The sequence below is a fragment of the Prinia subflava genome, unplaced genomic scaffold (assembly GCF_021018805.1).
Source record: "Prinia subflava isolate CZ2003 ecotype Zambia unplaced genomic scaffold, Cam_Psub_1.2 scaffold_67_NEW, whole genome shotgun sequence".
Lineage (NCBI taxonomy): Eukaryota > Metazoa > Chordata > Aves > Passeriformes > Cisticolidae > Prinia > Prinia subflava.
In genome coordinates, this window is record NW_026961074.1 from 159,733 (window position 1) to 175,000 (window position 15,268).

General features: G+C 53.8%; 2 protein-coding genes across 4 annotated transcripts; one reads left to right on the forward strand and one right to left on the reverse strand.

The window, feature by feature from the left end:
* The first annotated feature begins 4,319 nt into the window (after positions 1-4,319).
* LOC134546372 (zinc finger protein 345-like) lies at positions 4,320-9,498 on the forward strand. 3 transcript variants are annotated; one of them, XM_063389171.1, is made up of 5 exons: positions 4,320-5,067; positions 5,315-5,445; positions 6,233-6,329; positions 6,691-6,789; positions 7,504-9,498. In XM_063389171.1, the coding sequence occupies exons 3-5, from the start codon at positions 6,242-6,244 to the stop codon at positions 9,357-9,359; spliced, it is 2,043 nt and encodes a 680-aa protein (XP_063245241.1). In that variant the 5' UTR covers positions 4,320-5,067; positions 5,315-5,445; positions 6,233-6,241; the 3' UTR covers positions 9,360-9,498. The 3 variants fall into 3 exon arrangements, with proteins under 3 accessions (XP_063245241.1, XP_063245242.1, XP_063245240.1); XM_063389172.1 differs by having other exon boundaries at positions 5,318-5,445; XM_063389170.1 differs by having other exon boundaries at positions 4,320-5,445.
* Positions 9,499-10,189: 691 nt separating this feature from the next.
* On the reverse strand, positions 10,190-13,521 carry LOC134546378 (zinc finger protein CKR1-like). Its single transcript, XM_063389182.1, has 3 exons — positions 13,295-13,521; positions 12,333-12,477; positions 10,190-11,846 (listed from the first exon to the last, which is right to left on the reverse strand). Exons 2-3 carry the CDS (start codon positions 12,418-12,420, stop codon positions 10,528-10,530), a joined length of 1,407 nt encoding a protein of 468 aa, XP_063245252.1. The 5' UTR covers positions 12,421-12,477; positions 13,295-13,521; the 3' UTR covers positions 10,190-10,527.
* Positions 13,522-15,268: the final 1,747 nt, after the last annotated feature.

Sequence of the window (15,268 nt, forward strand, 5' to 3'; positions counted from 1 at the left end):
GCGCCGGGGAAAGAGGCGGGGCCGCGCCTGCGCAGGAGGGGAGATGGGCGTGGTTTGCGCTGCGTGTAATGAGGGTGGGCGTGGTCAGTGCAGCTCCCAGGGTATCGCGGGCGCGGCGAGGGGGCGTGGTATTGGGTGGGGGGCGTGGTCGCGCCTGCGCAGGAGAAGCGGAGGCTGCGCCGGCCGCGCTCCGCTCGGGGGCGCTGTGGAGAGGGGAGGGCGATGCCCGGCAGGCCCCACAGGAGGGGCCGCTGTGGGCTGAGGGCCTTGGGGATCCCCACAGGGTGTGTGAAATACAAAGTTATGTTTCGTGTCAGGGAAATGAAGAAAATCTGTGTAATCATAGTGGTGGAACACAGCCATGGGACAGTTATAAAGATGAGTTCTAATAAACAGCTGAGGAAAGCATGGAAGGAAGTTTTTGAATAAATCTTTTGCTTGCAATTATCTATTATAAGTCTCAAGCTATTCTGCAATAAGTGTCCTTTAATTATAACTTTAGAAGCTTGCTTTGTATTAAAGAATTTTAAACTGTAGTTTTAGAGTGCAAAAAGGTTTTTTTTGACAAAAGAAGGAAATAAGGAGGGGGCTCAGGCCTCACACAAGGTGGGAAAACATCCTGGACATGAAGATATGACTTCAGCTCACTGATTTATGGCTCCTGGAGAGGGAAACTGGACATTACTATTGGAGATTTGAAGGACTTGAAAATAGAGATGGGACCCCACATCTGGAAGCCAGATCCCACCACCTGGAAAAACATATCCTGGAAGTACATCCTGGAGTATTGAAATATCAGAATAGATCACAATGGTCTATAGAATTATACAGGACAATCTATAGATTTATGGCTGTTAGGTATTGAATTGTGACGTTAAAACTAGAAATGGAAACTGCTGAGAAAGCTTATGAATACGTATAAAATACCATCAAATCCAGCAATGGGTGTGCAGTTGGAAGGGAAAACCCCTACCACTGTACCCAGCGCTGCCTCTTTGCTCACACTTTACCATGTTAATTAATTAATTATTAAATTGCTGCTTGATATATTGGCCGTGTCAAGCGTCTTATTTTTAACAGGTGTGAGGAAGGTTATCCAGGTCTGTGGGATGCCGGGAAAGGAGAGGAGCTCCTGACAGGCTGCTCACACAGTGGGACTCCCGATGGGGTGCAGGGGGAGGTTGGGTGTCTCCGCTCAGTAGAATAGGTGAGGTGTATCGGGATCTTCAGAAAGGTTTTGTGGGTCCGTTGCGATGGGATTTGGGGAGGGGGGGGGGTGTTTATCGGGATTTATAGGATGGGGTTTGGGGAGCCTGTGGAATTATGGTGGGTGTATCAGAGTGTATAGGATGGATTGGGGGAATTCCCATAGGATTAAGGAGGTTTACTGGGGTGTACAGGATTTTTGGGGGGTCGCTGTGTTAAAAATAAGACGCTTGACACGGCCAATATATCAAGCAGCAATTTAATAATTAATTAATTAACATGGTAAAGTGTGAGCAAAGAGGCAGCGCTGGGTACAGTGGCAGGGGTTTTCCCTTCCAACTGCACACCCATTGCTGGATTTGATGGTATTTTATACGTATTCATAAGCTTTCTCAGCAGTTTCCATTTCTAGTTTTAACGTCACAATTCAATACCTAACAGCCATAAATCTATAGATTGTCCTGTATAATTCTATAGACCATTGTGATCTATTCTGATATTTCAATACTCCAGGATGTACTTCCAGGATATGTTTTTCCAGGTGGTGGGATCTGGCTTCCAGATGTGGGGGTCCCATCTCTATTTTCAAGTCCATCAATCTCCAATAGTAATGTCCAGTTTTCCTCTCCAGGAGCCATAAATCAGTGAGCTGAAGTCATATCTTCATGTCCAGGATGGTTTCCCACCTTGTGTGAGGCCTGAGCCCCCTCCTTATTTCCTTCTTTTGTCAAAAAAACCTTTTTGCACTCTAAAACTACAGTTTAAAATTCTTTAATACAAAGCAAGCTTCTAAAGTTATAATTAAAGGACACTTATTGCAGAATAGCTTGAGACTTATAATAGATAATTGCAAGCAAAAGATTTATTCAAAAACTTCCTTCCATGCTTTCCTCAGCTGTTTATTAGAACTCATCTTTATAACTGTCCCATGGCTGTGTTGCACCACTATGATTACACAGATTTTCTTCATTTCCCTGACACGAAACATAACTTTGTATTTCACAGCTGTAGGGTAGGAGGGAGTATGTCTGAGGGTGTGTAGGGTACTGGAAGGGTAGCAGTCCCTGTAGGTTTTAGGAGGATCCTAGATCCTGGAGTGGGGAGTGTGAAAAAGGCATATTGTATGTGTGGCTCTACGCAGATATTTACTATATGTAATATGCTAGGTAGAAAAGTTATGCAATATTAACATTTTAAATAATATAGTAAATGTAGTTTTTAACACTGAATCTAAGTAAGAATTGTGTGTAAGGTATTGTCCTTAGCTCAAGAGCAAAGAGAAGATAACCCAGAGGTTTCTACACAGAGAGAACAATTACAACAAGCCTGACTAAAACCCCTCTTGGATGTTTCAGAGGGAAAGATGCAGATCTTGAATCCACAGAAACCACCCTGGCCAATCCAGACCATGCAGATCTCCTTGAATCCACAAAGCTACCTGGTTAAGCCAGACTCCAGGACGCCAGGGGTTTTGCAAAAGGCTCGTGGCAAACGGGCTTTTCTTAGATAAAGTATGCATATTCATTAAAGTTGGTCCTCAAAAATAGAGAGGCTTCTCTCTAACGGGGCCCTTCTCCTTCACAGCCTTTGTCTGGGAGGGAGGGGGGACGGTAGTCCCGGGCTACCTTTCTTTGCTCTTATTGCCTCATTATTTGTCCTGTCTCTGAAAACTTTTTAAACTTTTATTATTGTATTATATTTTTTGTAACCAATTTTTAATCTTTATTAAATTTTCATAAATTTCAAGAAGCGAGTTATTGGCATTTATCACAGGGAGGGAAGGGGGCCATGCAGAGAGCCCCAGGGTTGTTCTGAGGGGTTTTGGGGCTTCCTGGCATGAGGGGATGAGAGTGGAGGGGTTTGGGGGTGGTTTTCACATCATCAACGTCTCTGCCACATCCCCACGAATGTCAGAAATCTGCTCCAGGAACCTGAATTCAGGGGAAAATGACTCAAAACCTCCAGACGTACAAAAACGACCCCAAAACCGCCATCAGCCCTTTCCCAAGGGATTTAGGAATTTACATCCCTACCGGCAGCAATCTCTCGTCCATGAGACAGATGGAGAAGACAACAGGACCATTTACCTGCTTTTCCTTACGCTTCCTCACTGTCCGTTACACGATTGGCTTTGAGGAAGAAATATTTTGTCACCGTAAGGTCGGGAAGGGCAGAAATTTGGGGTGAAAAAAATGCTTAATTTGGGGTCAGAGCGGAGCTGCCCTGTTCCGAAATGGCGGCCTCGCCTTCAGGCAGGGCGCGAGAGAAAATGGCGGCGGCCTCCCCTTCCCAATGCTGCCCGCGCGACCGAGCTCAAGATGGCGCCTGAGGCCTGAAGCCCTCGGCGCCATCTTGGGTGAGGGCAGCCGCCACCGTTGCTATGGCGACGTGCGCGGTCGTGAGGCGAGGCCCGCGGAGCGGGGACGAGGGGTAACGACTTTTTTTGCCTCCAAACTCCTCATGGTGGATCTTAGCACATGTGATAAACGCCAATCACTCGTTTTTTTTGTAATTTATGAATATTTAATAAAGAATAAAAATTGGTTACAAAAATATTAATACAATAATAAAAGTTTAAAAAAAGTTTTCAGAGACAGGACAAATAATGAGACAGCAAGAGCAAAGAAGGTAGCCCGGGCTTTTGTCCCCCCTCCCTCCCAGACAAAGGCTGTGAAGGAGAAGGGCCCCGAACAAAGAGAAGTCTTCTTTTTTAAGCCTTCAGTTTATGACTATTCATATCTTACGTAAAACAAGTAATTTTCAGCTGTTTCTTGTCACAAAAGCTTTCTGTTAATTAAAAGAACACATGAGAGCATACGTCCTTGAGAAAGTTAGGTTCTGTGGATAAGAGGCCATAAATTCTTCTTCACTAGAAGGTTTAGAGACCTCTGTAAGGTTTAGGGGCCTCTGTGAATGTTATCTCTCTGCTGAGGAATTTTTTCTTCTTGAGCAAAAAATATAACACACATATACAGCTTCTATTGTACTATAACTTATTGTTAATTACAAAACTACATTCACTACATTATTCTAATGTTAATATAGTATAACTTTTCTATCTATCAGATGACATATAGTAAATATCTGCGTAGAGCCACATATACAATATGCCTTTTACACAGCACATTTTGGTGGGGATGTTCCTTGATGTCGTGACATCCCCCCGTTGACAGAAAACTCCCTTTTTACCCCCAAAGCGCGCCCCTTTTCCTGCTGTGAAGGGTGACAGCGGCCGCCGCAATGAGGGGGTCCTGCAGCCCCTTCCCCTCAGCCCATACGAATTAAAACACCCCCTGTTCCAAATTTAGGAGGTTTTACCCCGAAGCCCCCACAAGCCAAGTGACTCTGGGGCTCACCCCCACAGAGGGGCAGGAGAACCCCCAAACCACTTTTTTCTTCCCCCCACCTCATTTTAGGAAAAAAAAAAATCCCACCAGGACATTAAAGAACTTTTTTTTCACTGAGCGAAGTGTTGTTGGTTTGTGGGGGTGGGTTTTTTTTTTGGGTTTTGTTTTGTTTTTTTTAATTTCCGCCCAGATCCGCGGCTCTTGCCGCCAGAGGGCCACGGCCATTGTGCACAGCCCTTTTCTCTCTTTACCCCTTCCTCTCCCCTCCTTTTTTTTTTTTTTAAATTCCTTCTTTCCTTCCTTCCTTTCTTAAACTCTTATCGCTTAGGATATCGAAGGGACCGGGCTCATCCGCTCCCCGCTTGCGCGTCCCCACTTTTTTTGGGGAAAAGGGGCTTTTTTTGGGGAAAAGGGGCTTTTTTGGGAAAAAGGGGCTTTTTTGGGGAAAAGGGGCTTTTTTGGGAAAAAGGGGCGGGGGGCTTTGCCGACAGCACCTCCCGAGCCGGACCTGCAGGTAACGGGGAGATTCGGGTTGGGACGTGGAAAAAAAAGGCAGAAAAATGGCTTGGTTTTCCCCATCCCTGCCCTTCCCTCCTCCATCCATCCCTCCGGGTCCTGGATTTTCCTCTCTCAGTCCCAGGGAAGGGACTAAATGATTAAAAAATTCCCGACACTCCCCCACCCCAAAATCCACCCCGTTGTCCTTCTCCTCGGGGAGTTCCCTTCGGATTTGTTGACCCCTTTACTTCCATTTGTTTTAGCAGGATGGCAAAACACCGAGGAATAAAAAGAGCAGCATGAGATCCTGGTGGGGGCTCCAAAACTTAAAAATAAGGAGGAAAAATACTAGGCGGGATCTGTGCTGGAAATCGGCCATTTATTCCTGCCATCAGTAAGTCATTCAGAATGTGCAAATCCACCCTTTTCCAACCTGTCCGCCAGGAATGATAATAAATGAATAAAAATGAAATTAGTAATTGGGATCCTTACGCACCTGCCGCTGCCTGAGGAGGATGAGGAAGGGTGAAGGGAGCAACGGGAATTTGCTTTTCCATGGTTTTTCTAAAGGAAAGCATCAAACACTCTTCCTACAGCTGGGAAAACTCCATTTTTTCCCCTAAGGCTCTGAGGATAACGGGGAAATAATGGGGTGATTTATCCTTTTTGGGCAGGAGGAGTGATTGCTGAGGGGGTTTGAGGATGATCCAGAAAATTTGTGACAGGAATTCTCTGGAAAGACATTCCTAGATTCTGGGGATGAGCACCCAGGGTTTGGTGCATTAAGAATGAGCTGTGTGGGTAAAATTTGGGTGAAAATTAATGTTAGGGTCCAGATCACTCAGCAAAGCCTTGTCGGCAGATGAGAGAAACTTGTTCTTCCTAGGAGACGTTTTATCCCTTTACTTAGTCCTTTATTTTTTCCTTTTTGAGGAATCTTTGCATTTCTGTTTTCCCTTTCTGCTTATTCCTGCCCATTAATTTTTGGAAAAAAAAGGAAAATTCCTGAAGTAGTAGGGGCAGAAGGAGGGAATTTCCTGCAGGACTGTGGGGCAGAAGGATGGACAAGCTTGTTCACCACCTGTCCTACACCTTGATCCATCTTGGCCTTGCTATTGGCTTATTAGGGAATAATTACCCATTAAAATTTCAGTACCTGACCCTCTTTTCTGGGTTCCCAGAGCCTGGCTATGGAACCCTTTGTGGTGCTGGACCCGCGACAGAGAGCTCTGTATTACAACGTGATGCAGGAGAGCTACGAGGCACTGATGGCACTGGGTGAGGAGCCCTCCCCTTCCCGGAGGAAAATTTGGGGGTGGATGATTCACCTTGTTGGAATGCAAGGGATGCAGGGCAGGGTAGCACGTGCAAATCCCCCTTTTCCCAACCCTCCGGGGTTATTATTATTAACCCTCCGGTTATTATTATTCCTCTGGGAATAATAATAATTGAGTTAGACTCACCCACCTGCCGCTTCCCAAGGAGCATGAGGAAAGGCAGGGGGAGCAGTGGGAATCAACTTATTTTCTTACCATTATTTTCTTGTAGAAGAAATCGCTAAACCCTCTTCCTGCACTTGGGAAAACTCTGGTTTTCCCCACAGACTCGAGCTCTGGACATGTCAAATTCTGTTTTCCAGAATTCCCCGTTTCCAAGTCTGACCTGCTGTGCCGCCTGAACCACGGGGAGGAGGCAACAGCCCTGGATCTCCACATACCCCGAGATACCCCGGCTGCAGGTGAGGCTCCTACACGTGCAGGAGGGGTTTTTCTGCTGCCCAACGCTCCCTGAAACAGGTGGAATAAAAATGAGAAGGGTTCCCCCTTCACATTCCTTTTCCCACCAACTTTTATGTATTCCCCACCCTGGAATTACCCAACAAGTTGTGTTTGTTGAAAATGGAGCCTGCGGAGCAGTGGGGGAAAATGTTGAGAAGGGATTTAACCCGTGAAATAGGCAATGGTTGATGGGCAAGCTCTGGGTTAGTAAAACAGATTAAAAGTTTAGGACGCTCCTCTCAGGCCTAGAGGAGGAACTTAATAAAACCTGGGAGAGAAATTTGCTGCTGAGAACTGAACACCAAGAATGCAGAATTTATAAAGTACAAAGAAACCTCACATAAACCAGGGATGTCCAGTCTGGGGAAAAAAGGTAATAAAAAGGCAGAAAATGTGGATAATCAGTGTGAGAAGAGAGAAATCAATAACCAATAGAAGACAGAATGTTAAATAATGAAGATAACTACCTACCCTGTGAGACAATGAGCACTAATTCCATTTTCTGCTAAAATATGTAAACAGTTCAAACTTTTAATACTTTCGCTGGCCTGATCCCAAAGTACCTTCAGCGTTAAACAAAGGAACGTCAAATAATGGAATGTTTCCAAGCCAGCATGTTCATTAGGGACTTTATTTTTCGGCTCTCCTTTGTGTCTGGCTGTCTCTGCCCACAGAGCATGGATCAGGAGCAGGGCAGGAAGCCCCTCATGAAGAACCTGCCGAGGAAAAGCCCAACACGGACGAGGAGCGCCCTCAGCTCCCCGTGAGCCAGAGCGACAACCACGCCGCCAACACCTGCGGTGAGTGCGGGAAGAGCTTCAGCCACAAATCAGCCCTGGCGAAGCACCGCAAGATCCACGGCGGCGACCGCCCGCACGCGTGCCCCGACTGCGGGAAGGGCTTCATCCAGCGCTCCGACCTCACCATCCACCGCCGCGTGCACATGGGCGAGCGGCCCTACGGCTGCCCCGAGTGCGGCCGCCGCTTCAGCGTCAGCTCCTCGCTGCTCGCGCACCGGCGCACGCACGCGCCCGGCGCTGCCCGGCCCGACCGCTGCCCGCGGTGCGGCCGCGGCTTCGCCGACGCCACGGCGCTGGCCCGGCACCAGAAGAGCCACCTGGGTGGGAAGCCCTTTGAGTGCGGCACGTGCGGCAAGGCCTTCGCCTGGAGCTCCCACCTGGAGCGGCACCGCCGCGTCCACACCGGTGAGAAACCCTTCCAGTGCGCCGAGTGCGGGCGGGCCTTCGCCTGGAGCTCCCACCTCCACCGCCACATGCGCACCCACGTCGCCGTCACCGCCGGGGGTGAGGAGGGTGTGGAGGAGGGAGAGGAGCCGCCGGTGGCCCCGTGGAAATGTGCAGACTGCGGGAAGAGCCCCGACCGCCAGACGGACCTGCAGCGCTTCAAGCACAAGGGCACGCAGACCCTGCTGGCTGGCGCCGAACCCACGCTGCGGCCGCACCGCTGCGGGAAGCACTTCAGCCACAGCTCGGGCCTGCTCAAGCACCAACGCGTGCACGGCTTTGAGCGGCTGCACCCCTGCTCGGACTGCCCACGCCGCTTCCACTGCGGCGCAGCCCTGGCCGAGCACCGACACGGCCACGCGCAGCCACCCAACTTTGCTGACAACGCCACACCGGCTACAGAGGGGGTGACCAAACCGTACCCGTGCGGGGCGTGTGGGAAGAGCTTTGGGTGGGCGTCACACCTGGAGCGGCACCGCCGCGTGCACACCGGGGAGAAGCCCTTCCGCTGCGGGGAGTGCGGGCGTGGCTTTGCCGTGAGCTCCCACCTGGAGCGGCACCGGCGAGTGCACACGGGCCAGCGACCCTTCCGCTGCGGCGACTGCGGCAAGAGCTTCGCCGTCAGCTCCACGCTGCTGGCGCACCTGCGCACCCACGGCGCCCGGCCCGGCCGACCGCACGCCTGCCCTGAGTGTGGGAAAGGCTTCAGCTCGCCGGCCGCGCTGGAGCGGCACCAGCGGCTGCACCGCGGGGAGAAGCCGTACCAGTGCGGGCTCTGCGGGAAGGGCTTCTCCTGGAGCTCCCACTACGACCGGCACCGGCTGACGCACACCGGGGAGAAGCCCTTCCCCTGTGCCCACTGCGGGAAGCGCTTCGGCCGCAGCTCCCACCGCAACCGGCACCAACGCGCCCACACCCGGCATGGCCCTGAGAAGCGCCACGTGTGCCCCGACTGCGGCAAAGCCTTCGGCCTCGGCACAGCCCTAGCAGCCCATCGGCGCCTGCACGGTGCCGGCACCACCCGCAGCCCCCTGTCCCTGCTGCCACCCACGTGGTGGGAGGGTGAACAAGGAGGGGGGGCGGCTACACCCCCTGAGCCTCAGGATCTCAGCTCTGCATTGCAGAAGCATCCCACGCCTTCCCCCTCTGCAGTGCCAAGGGGCTGGGTGGCCAAAGCTCTCCTGCCCCTCACTGGGCCGTGGGGGCCCAGGGAGGGGGACACCCTGCAAGGTGAGGCCGCAGCCGCAGCAGAGCCCTGGGTGTCCCTTCCTTCTCCCAGCTCCTGATGTGGGGCTGGGGTGCTGAGTCCCCCTCCACTTTTGGGGACACCCCACAGCCAAGGTGGGACAGTCGTCTGTACTCCTGCCCCAGGATGGGAAAGGGCTTGAGAGACACAGGATACCCTGGGATGAGGGTCAGGGTGGGGATGTGGACTGAAGCGGTGGGAAAGGGGCACAGGGAGGGGCAGCCGTCCCTGCCAAGAGGGTTTCTGGGGGGGAGACAGGGAGAGGAGGGATGGGGAGGCTGAGGGTGGATTTGGGGAGAGGTGGATATCATTTGAGTTGGGGGGAGACTCTTTTCCCTATAACTCTCCTCATCTTCTGCCCTACTAGTAGGGAGGTAGAAGGGGGGAACACAACCTGGGTGTGTGGCAGGGTGAAAACACACAGTGAACCCCCTTCCCTGGGGATTTTTGGGGTCAAACAGCTCGGAAAAGAGCCCTGGGGACCTGTAATCACCAGCACTGCTGGGACCCCCCCAGACTCTGCTGGGGGTGTACAAAGGACAGGTTGGGATGCATTAAGATGGGAATGCTGGAGAAGCCAGGCCAGGTTTCCTCAGCTTGGAGTGAGAGTTAATAAAGTAGAAGGTAGTTGAGCCAAAAAGCAAAACCCCTCCATGACTGTCTCTGTGGTTTTGTCTCTGGGGAAGAAGGTGCTCATGGGGTTTCCTGGAGCAGGGAAAGCATCAGAGCACAGGGTCGGAGCACAAAGAGACACAGATGTCCATGAGGTGCGGGGCTTCCAGTTTATTCCTGCCCTGTGGCAGCACCTCCTGCTCAACCCGAGCATCTTCCCCCCCTCCAGTCCCCTTCTCCCACCCGCTGGCAGTGTAAAGCGAGCACAACACCACTGGATTTTTGCAGCAGAACCAGCCCTGGTTCCCCTACCCTTCCCTGATGGAGCCAAGTGTTGTTTCCTTCGGGAATAGGCTCCTTCTCCCCCAGGTTGTCCCTTTTTTGGGGGCCTGGACTGCACCAGGTGCAAAGTTCATCCATTGCTGTGAGGAGACACCAGGGCAGATAAATCCCGACCTGTGCCACGACAGAGCACCCCTGTCACCCACCCCAGTGCCCTTCAAGTGTCACTTGCTGTCCTTTGGCTTGTCCTCAAGACAAGTTTTCTCTTGGTTGTCTCTCCGCATCCATCACACTGTGGGGGCGGGTCTCAGTCCTTAGGGGTCCTCACTGCCGGGAGCTCCAGGCGCGTCCCCAACAAGCCGCGTCCTGGCAAGGGGCGATGGCGCCACGGCCTTGGGGAGGTGGCTGCGGCGGTGCTTGCCGAGGTGCGAGGCCTGGGTGAAGGCCTCGCCACACTCAGGGCATCTGAAGGGCTTCTCGCCGGTGTGGACGCGGCGGTGCCGCTCCAGGTGGGACGCCCAGGTGAAGCCCTTCCCGCAGTCGTCGCAGGTGTAGCTCTTGTGCGCGGTGTGGCCGCGCCGGTGCACCAGGAACGGGGGCGCCTCCCCGAAGCACTTTCCACAGTCCCCGCACTTGTAGGGCCTCTCCGGTGAGTGGGTCTTGCGGTGCTGCAGCAGGTGCACCTTCTGGGTGAAGCGCTCGCCGCAGCTGCTGCAGGGGAAGGGCCGCTCGCCCGTGTGGACGCGCCGGTGCCGCTCCAGGTGCGACGCCCACACAAAGCCCTTCCCGCAGTCGGGGCAGCGGTGCGGGTGCTCCCGATGATGGCAGCGCTGGTGCCGCGCCAGGGCCGGCCCCGTCCGGAACAGCTTCCCGCAGTCCCCGCAGCGCAGGGGCCTCCTGCCCAGGTGCGTGCGGCGGTGCCGCGCCAGGTCGGAGCTCTGGCAGAAGGTCTTCCCGCAGGCCGGGCAGCGGTGCGGCCGCTCGCCCGAGTGGCTGCGGCGGTGCTTGGCGAGGTGCGAGGCCTGGCTGAAAGCCTCGCCACACTCGCTGCACTCAAAGGGCTTCTCACCGGTGTGCACGCGGCGGTGCCGCTCCAGGTGCGACGCCCACACGAAGCCCTTCCCGCAGTCCTCACACTTGTGGGGTTTGTCGGCGGCGTGGCCGCGGCCGTGCGCCGCCAGCTCGGCCGCCGCGGCGAAGCGCTTGCCGCAGTCGCCGCACTTGTGCGGGCGGTCGCCGGCGTGGGTGCGGCGGTGCTGCCGCAGGTGCGAGCTCTGGCTGTAGGTCTCGCCGCACTCGGGGCAGCCGAAGGGCCGCTCGCCCGTGTGGACGCGCCGGTGCCGCTCCAGGTGCGACGCCCAGGGGAAGCTCTTCCCGCAGTCGGCGCAGCCGAACGGGCGCTCCCGGGCCGGCCCCTTTCCGCGCACGTGGGGTTTGGCGTGGCCGAGCTTGGGGAGCACGGTGGGTTTGGGGCTCCCGGGGAGCACGGCTTTGTCCGGGCGCCTGGCTTTGCGCCTGTGGGAGCCGAGGGGCTTCTCCCGCTCCAGGCTGTGGGATGAGTGTGGTCCGAGCCCGGCGCTGCTCTCCGATGCTCCGTTCTTAGCTGCTTTTTCACTCACCAGCCCCTGAGCTGCTGGGAAAGGGGAGAAGCAGAAAAAGGTGAAAGCGTGAGGCGCAGGATGTAAAACGATGGAGTAGCAGCAGGATTCTCCTTAAAAATTTCACCTTCTCGCCGCCCATGCCCAGAGTTTCTGGGAAAGAGGAGGAAAAGGGGAGGGCATGGCCCTGACTGGAGCAGGGGTGAGATTCAAAACAATGAGGCAACAACTTAAAAGTCCTGTTCTCCCAGACAGGAGGAAGAAGGATACAACAGGGACTTGAACTGGAAATGTGGAGATGCTGAGGGCACTCCGGTGCCAGAATTTTCTATTTAAATTAGGAGAGATCAATAACATTTTCCTGAAGAAAAAGAATTAAGGAGAGGGCTGGGACTTGGGGAAATCCCCCTGGAAACCAGCTCAGATCCCTCCACCAGTCTTCCCAAACTGCTCTGCTTGGAGCAAGGAAAGGACAGGGGGCTATACAACGAGGAAAAGGGAGATTTCTGGCGCGTCCTTACCTAGGGACATGAGGGTCTCGTAGCTCTCGTGCATCACGTCGAGGTACAGGGCCTTCTGCCGCGGGTCCAGTGACATCCACGGCTCCATGGCAGGAGGGAGCACCAGGACAACGCAGATTTCTCCCTCGGGGCTCCCCAGAATCCCCTTGAGAGAGAGGAGAAAACCTTGAAATCAAGGAATTCCCCCCACAGCGCTTCCTGCTCGAGATTTGATGCTTTTTTCCTGTGGTCACTTCGGGGAACGTCCAGGACTAGTCCTGAGCGTCCCCAGAGCAAGGGGCAGGAGGGTCCCTGCCTTCCCCCGGCGGGAACAGGAGGACAGGAGGGTCCCTGCCTTCCCCCCCCCCGCCTCTTTTTTTGGCAGACCCCATCCCAGAGCAATCTCTGCCTCCCGGTCCCCCCACTCCCCGCCCCACCGGGATGGGGCCCTGACGGCTGCAGGAGCACAGGGAGGGCTCCCTCTGCATCCCGCCCATCCCTTGTCCTCCTCTCCCCAAAGGAGAGCAGGAACGCAGGGCTCCCCCTCCATCCCGCCCATCCCTTGTCCTCCTCTCCCCAAAGGAGAGCAGGAACGCAGGGCTCCCTCTCCATCCCGCCCATCCCTTGTCCTCCTCTCCCCAAAGGAGAGCAGGAACGCAGGGCTCCCTCTCCATCCCGCCCATCCCTTGTCCTCCTCTCCCCAAAGGAGAGCAGGAACGCAGGGCTCCCTCTCCATCCCGCCCATCCCTTGTCCTCCTCTCCCCAAAGGAGAGCAGGAACGCAGGGCTCCCTCTCCATCCCGCCCATCCCTTGTCCTCCTCTCCCCAAAGGAGAGCAGGAACGCAGGGCTCCCTCTCCATCCCGCCCATCCCTTGTCCTCCTCTCCCCAAAGGAGAGCAGGAACGCAGGGCTCCCTCTCCATCCCGCCCATCCCTTGAGCTGCTGCTGCCGGGAACGTCCCCGCTGCTCTTCGGCCCCGGTACCTCCCGCTCCTCGGCCGCCCGAGCCTTTTCCTTTAGGAGAAGCGTCCTCCCGAAGCTCCCCTGGCAGGGAGGGGGCGATGCCCGGAGCCCCCCTCGCAGCCCCGGGACCACCGAGGCTCCCCCCGCAGGACACAATGGAGGCGATGCCGGGCTCGGCTGCGCTCCGGAAGCCCAAGGCGGTATCCGGGAGAGGGAGGAGAAGCCGAGCTGTGAGCTGAGCTTATCCAGAGCCCTCTAGAGGTGACCCCAACCGCAGACGCGACCCCAAACCCCGCACGGACCCTTGGGGACCTTCCCCATCCCCGCCATCCTCCTGCTCTGTCGGTGGGAGCGGGCTGGGAGGCCCGCACGGAGGGAAGAGCTCTGAGTGTGCCCCCCATGTCACCCTGGTTTTGAAGACTTTTTTAAGCCTTCTGTTATGTTCTTCATATTGGAGTCAGAAGTTTCACCTTATCACACTTTCTACTATAAACACTGGCCATGTTTTGCTAACTGTCTTTTATTGTTTACGTATTTCTAAGTAAGAGGAGAAATGTGATTAACAGTTAGCTCGACCAACGTGGATTGAGAGGTGGAATTCCATCCTCCAATCCACGAGCACCATGGGAAATGTATAAAACTGGGTTTTGTAAATAAACTCGCTCTCTTTTCCTGCTTCGCTCACCAGTGTGTCCTCGTGTGGTTCTTCCCGTGTCCACTGTGACACCCCCAGGTGTCTTTTGGTGGTGTGAGCCTGGTTCTTCCCGAGAAAAAATCAGAATTCATCGGCGGGGAAGGTGTTGAAGGCTTAGGAGTCTTGAAACGGTGCCAAAGTGGTTAAAAACATCGTGGGGAGCGCTGAAATAGTAAATCAGAGTTGTAAATACTTAACGGGGGTAGGAGGGAGCGCTAAAACCAGGCAATGGGTTCCAGGGCTCTGCTGTTCCCCTTGCCCACCACTGTAATTCCTGGTTTATTTGCGAGCAAGGCGCTTAGTGGAATGACTCAGGTGAAAAAAAAGGTGGGAATTTCTGGTTTCCTTGTGTCATAACGTACAAACAGCATTGCCACGCTCCAGCCCTTTGGGGAGTCATCACTCTCAGTTCCCAGGCCCCAGAATTTGAGATAGAACCTGGTGCTTCCTCACCCTCCTCTCCTTTGAGTGGTCCAACACAACTGATTAATTAATCAACACTAATTCCTGTTAAGTAATTAACCATTCCCCACAGCAGTGGTCAGGAAGTGATCCCAGTCTCTCCTACCTAAAGTGTGGCCAACACCAAGTTGATCCAAGTATATCAAATAAATCATCCTGAATCTTCAAAGCAAATCCAAGGCTTTGCTGGAGTTTCACCTCTCACCACGAATTGTCCTGGATTCCGTAGCCTTGGAAACTCCATCTGTGCTGCAGGTGGGATTTTTTTGACCGTATTATTGACAGGATAATGATAAATGTCCAAAGGAAAAACCAGCCAACCTTCGCTGTGGTCACTGAGCAGCTTGGCCCGCAGTTCATCCCAATTCCCATAAAATTCCAACTTGCCCCTCCACCTCTGACTCCACGCAGTTGGAGGGGAGCGGCTCCAGGTTAATTCCAACCCCAAAACCAGGTTCAACTCTCACTGGAGGCAGCAAGATCGGGATATGGGGAGACCATCACGTCCCTCAGGTCCCCCTGGCATCCAAGAAGGAGATTTATCCCCATTTACACAAATTGAATCCAGCTAATAATTAATTAAGTGCACAGTGATCACCGGTAGAGCACTATGAGTTTGGCCAGGCTGCTTGCCATGAGCTCAAAGCACTTTTGGGAGGCCCAACCACAGAAATTGAAAATCTCACAGTTAATAATTATTATCCCTCATTTTTCCCAGCTCTGTGCACTACATCCCCTAGAACATGAGACTGTTCTTTGGACGTGACAAAAGCCTGCGAGTGAAGCTCAGGTCAGGGCAAGTAGGGACAGGAAATTCATCCAAAAGGCCACAAGCACCT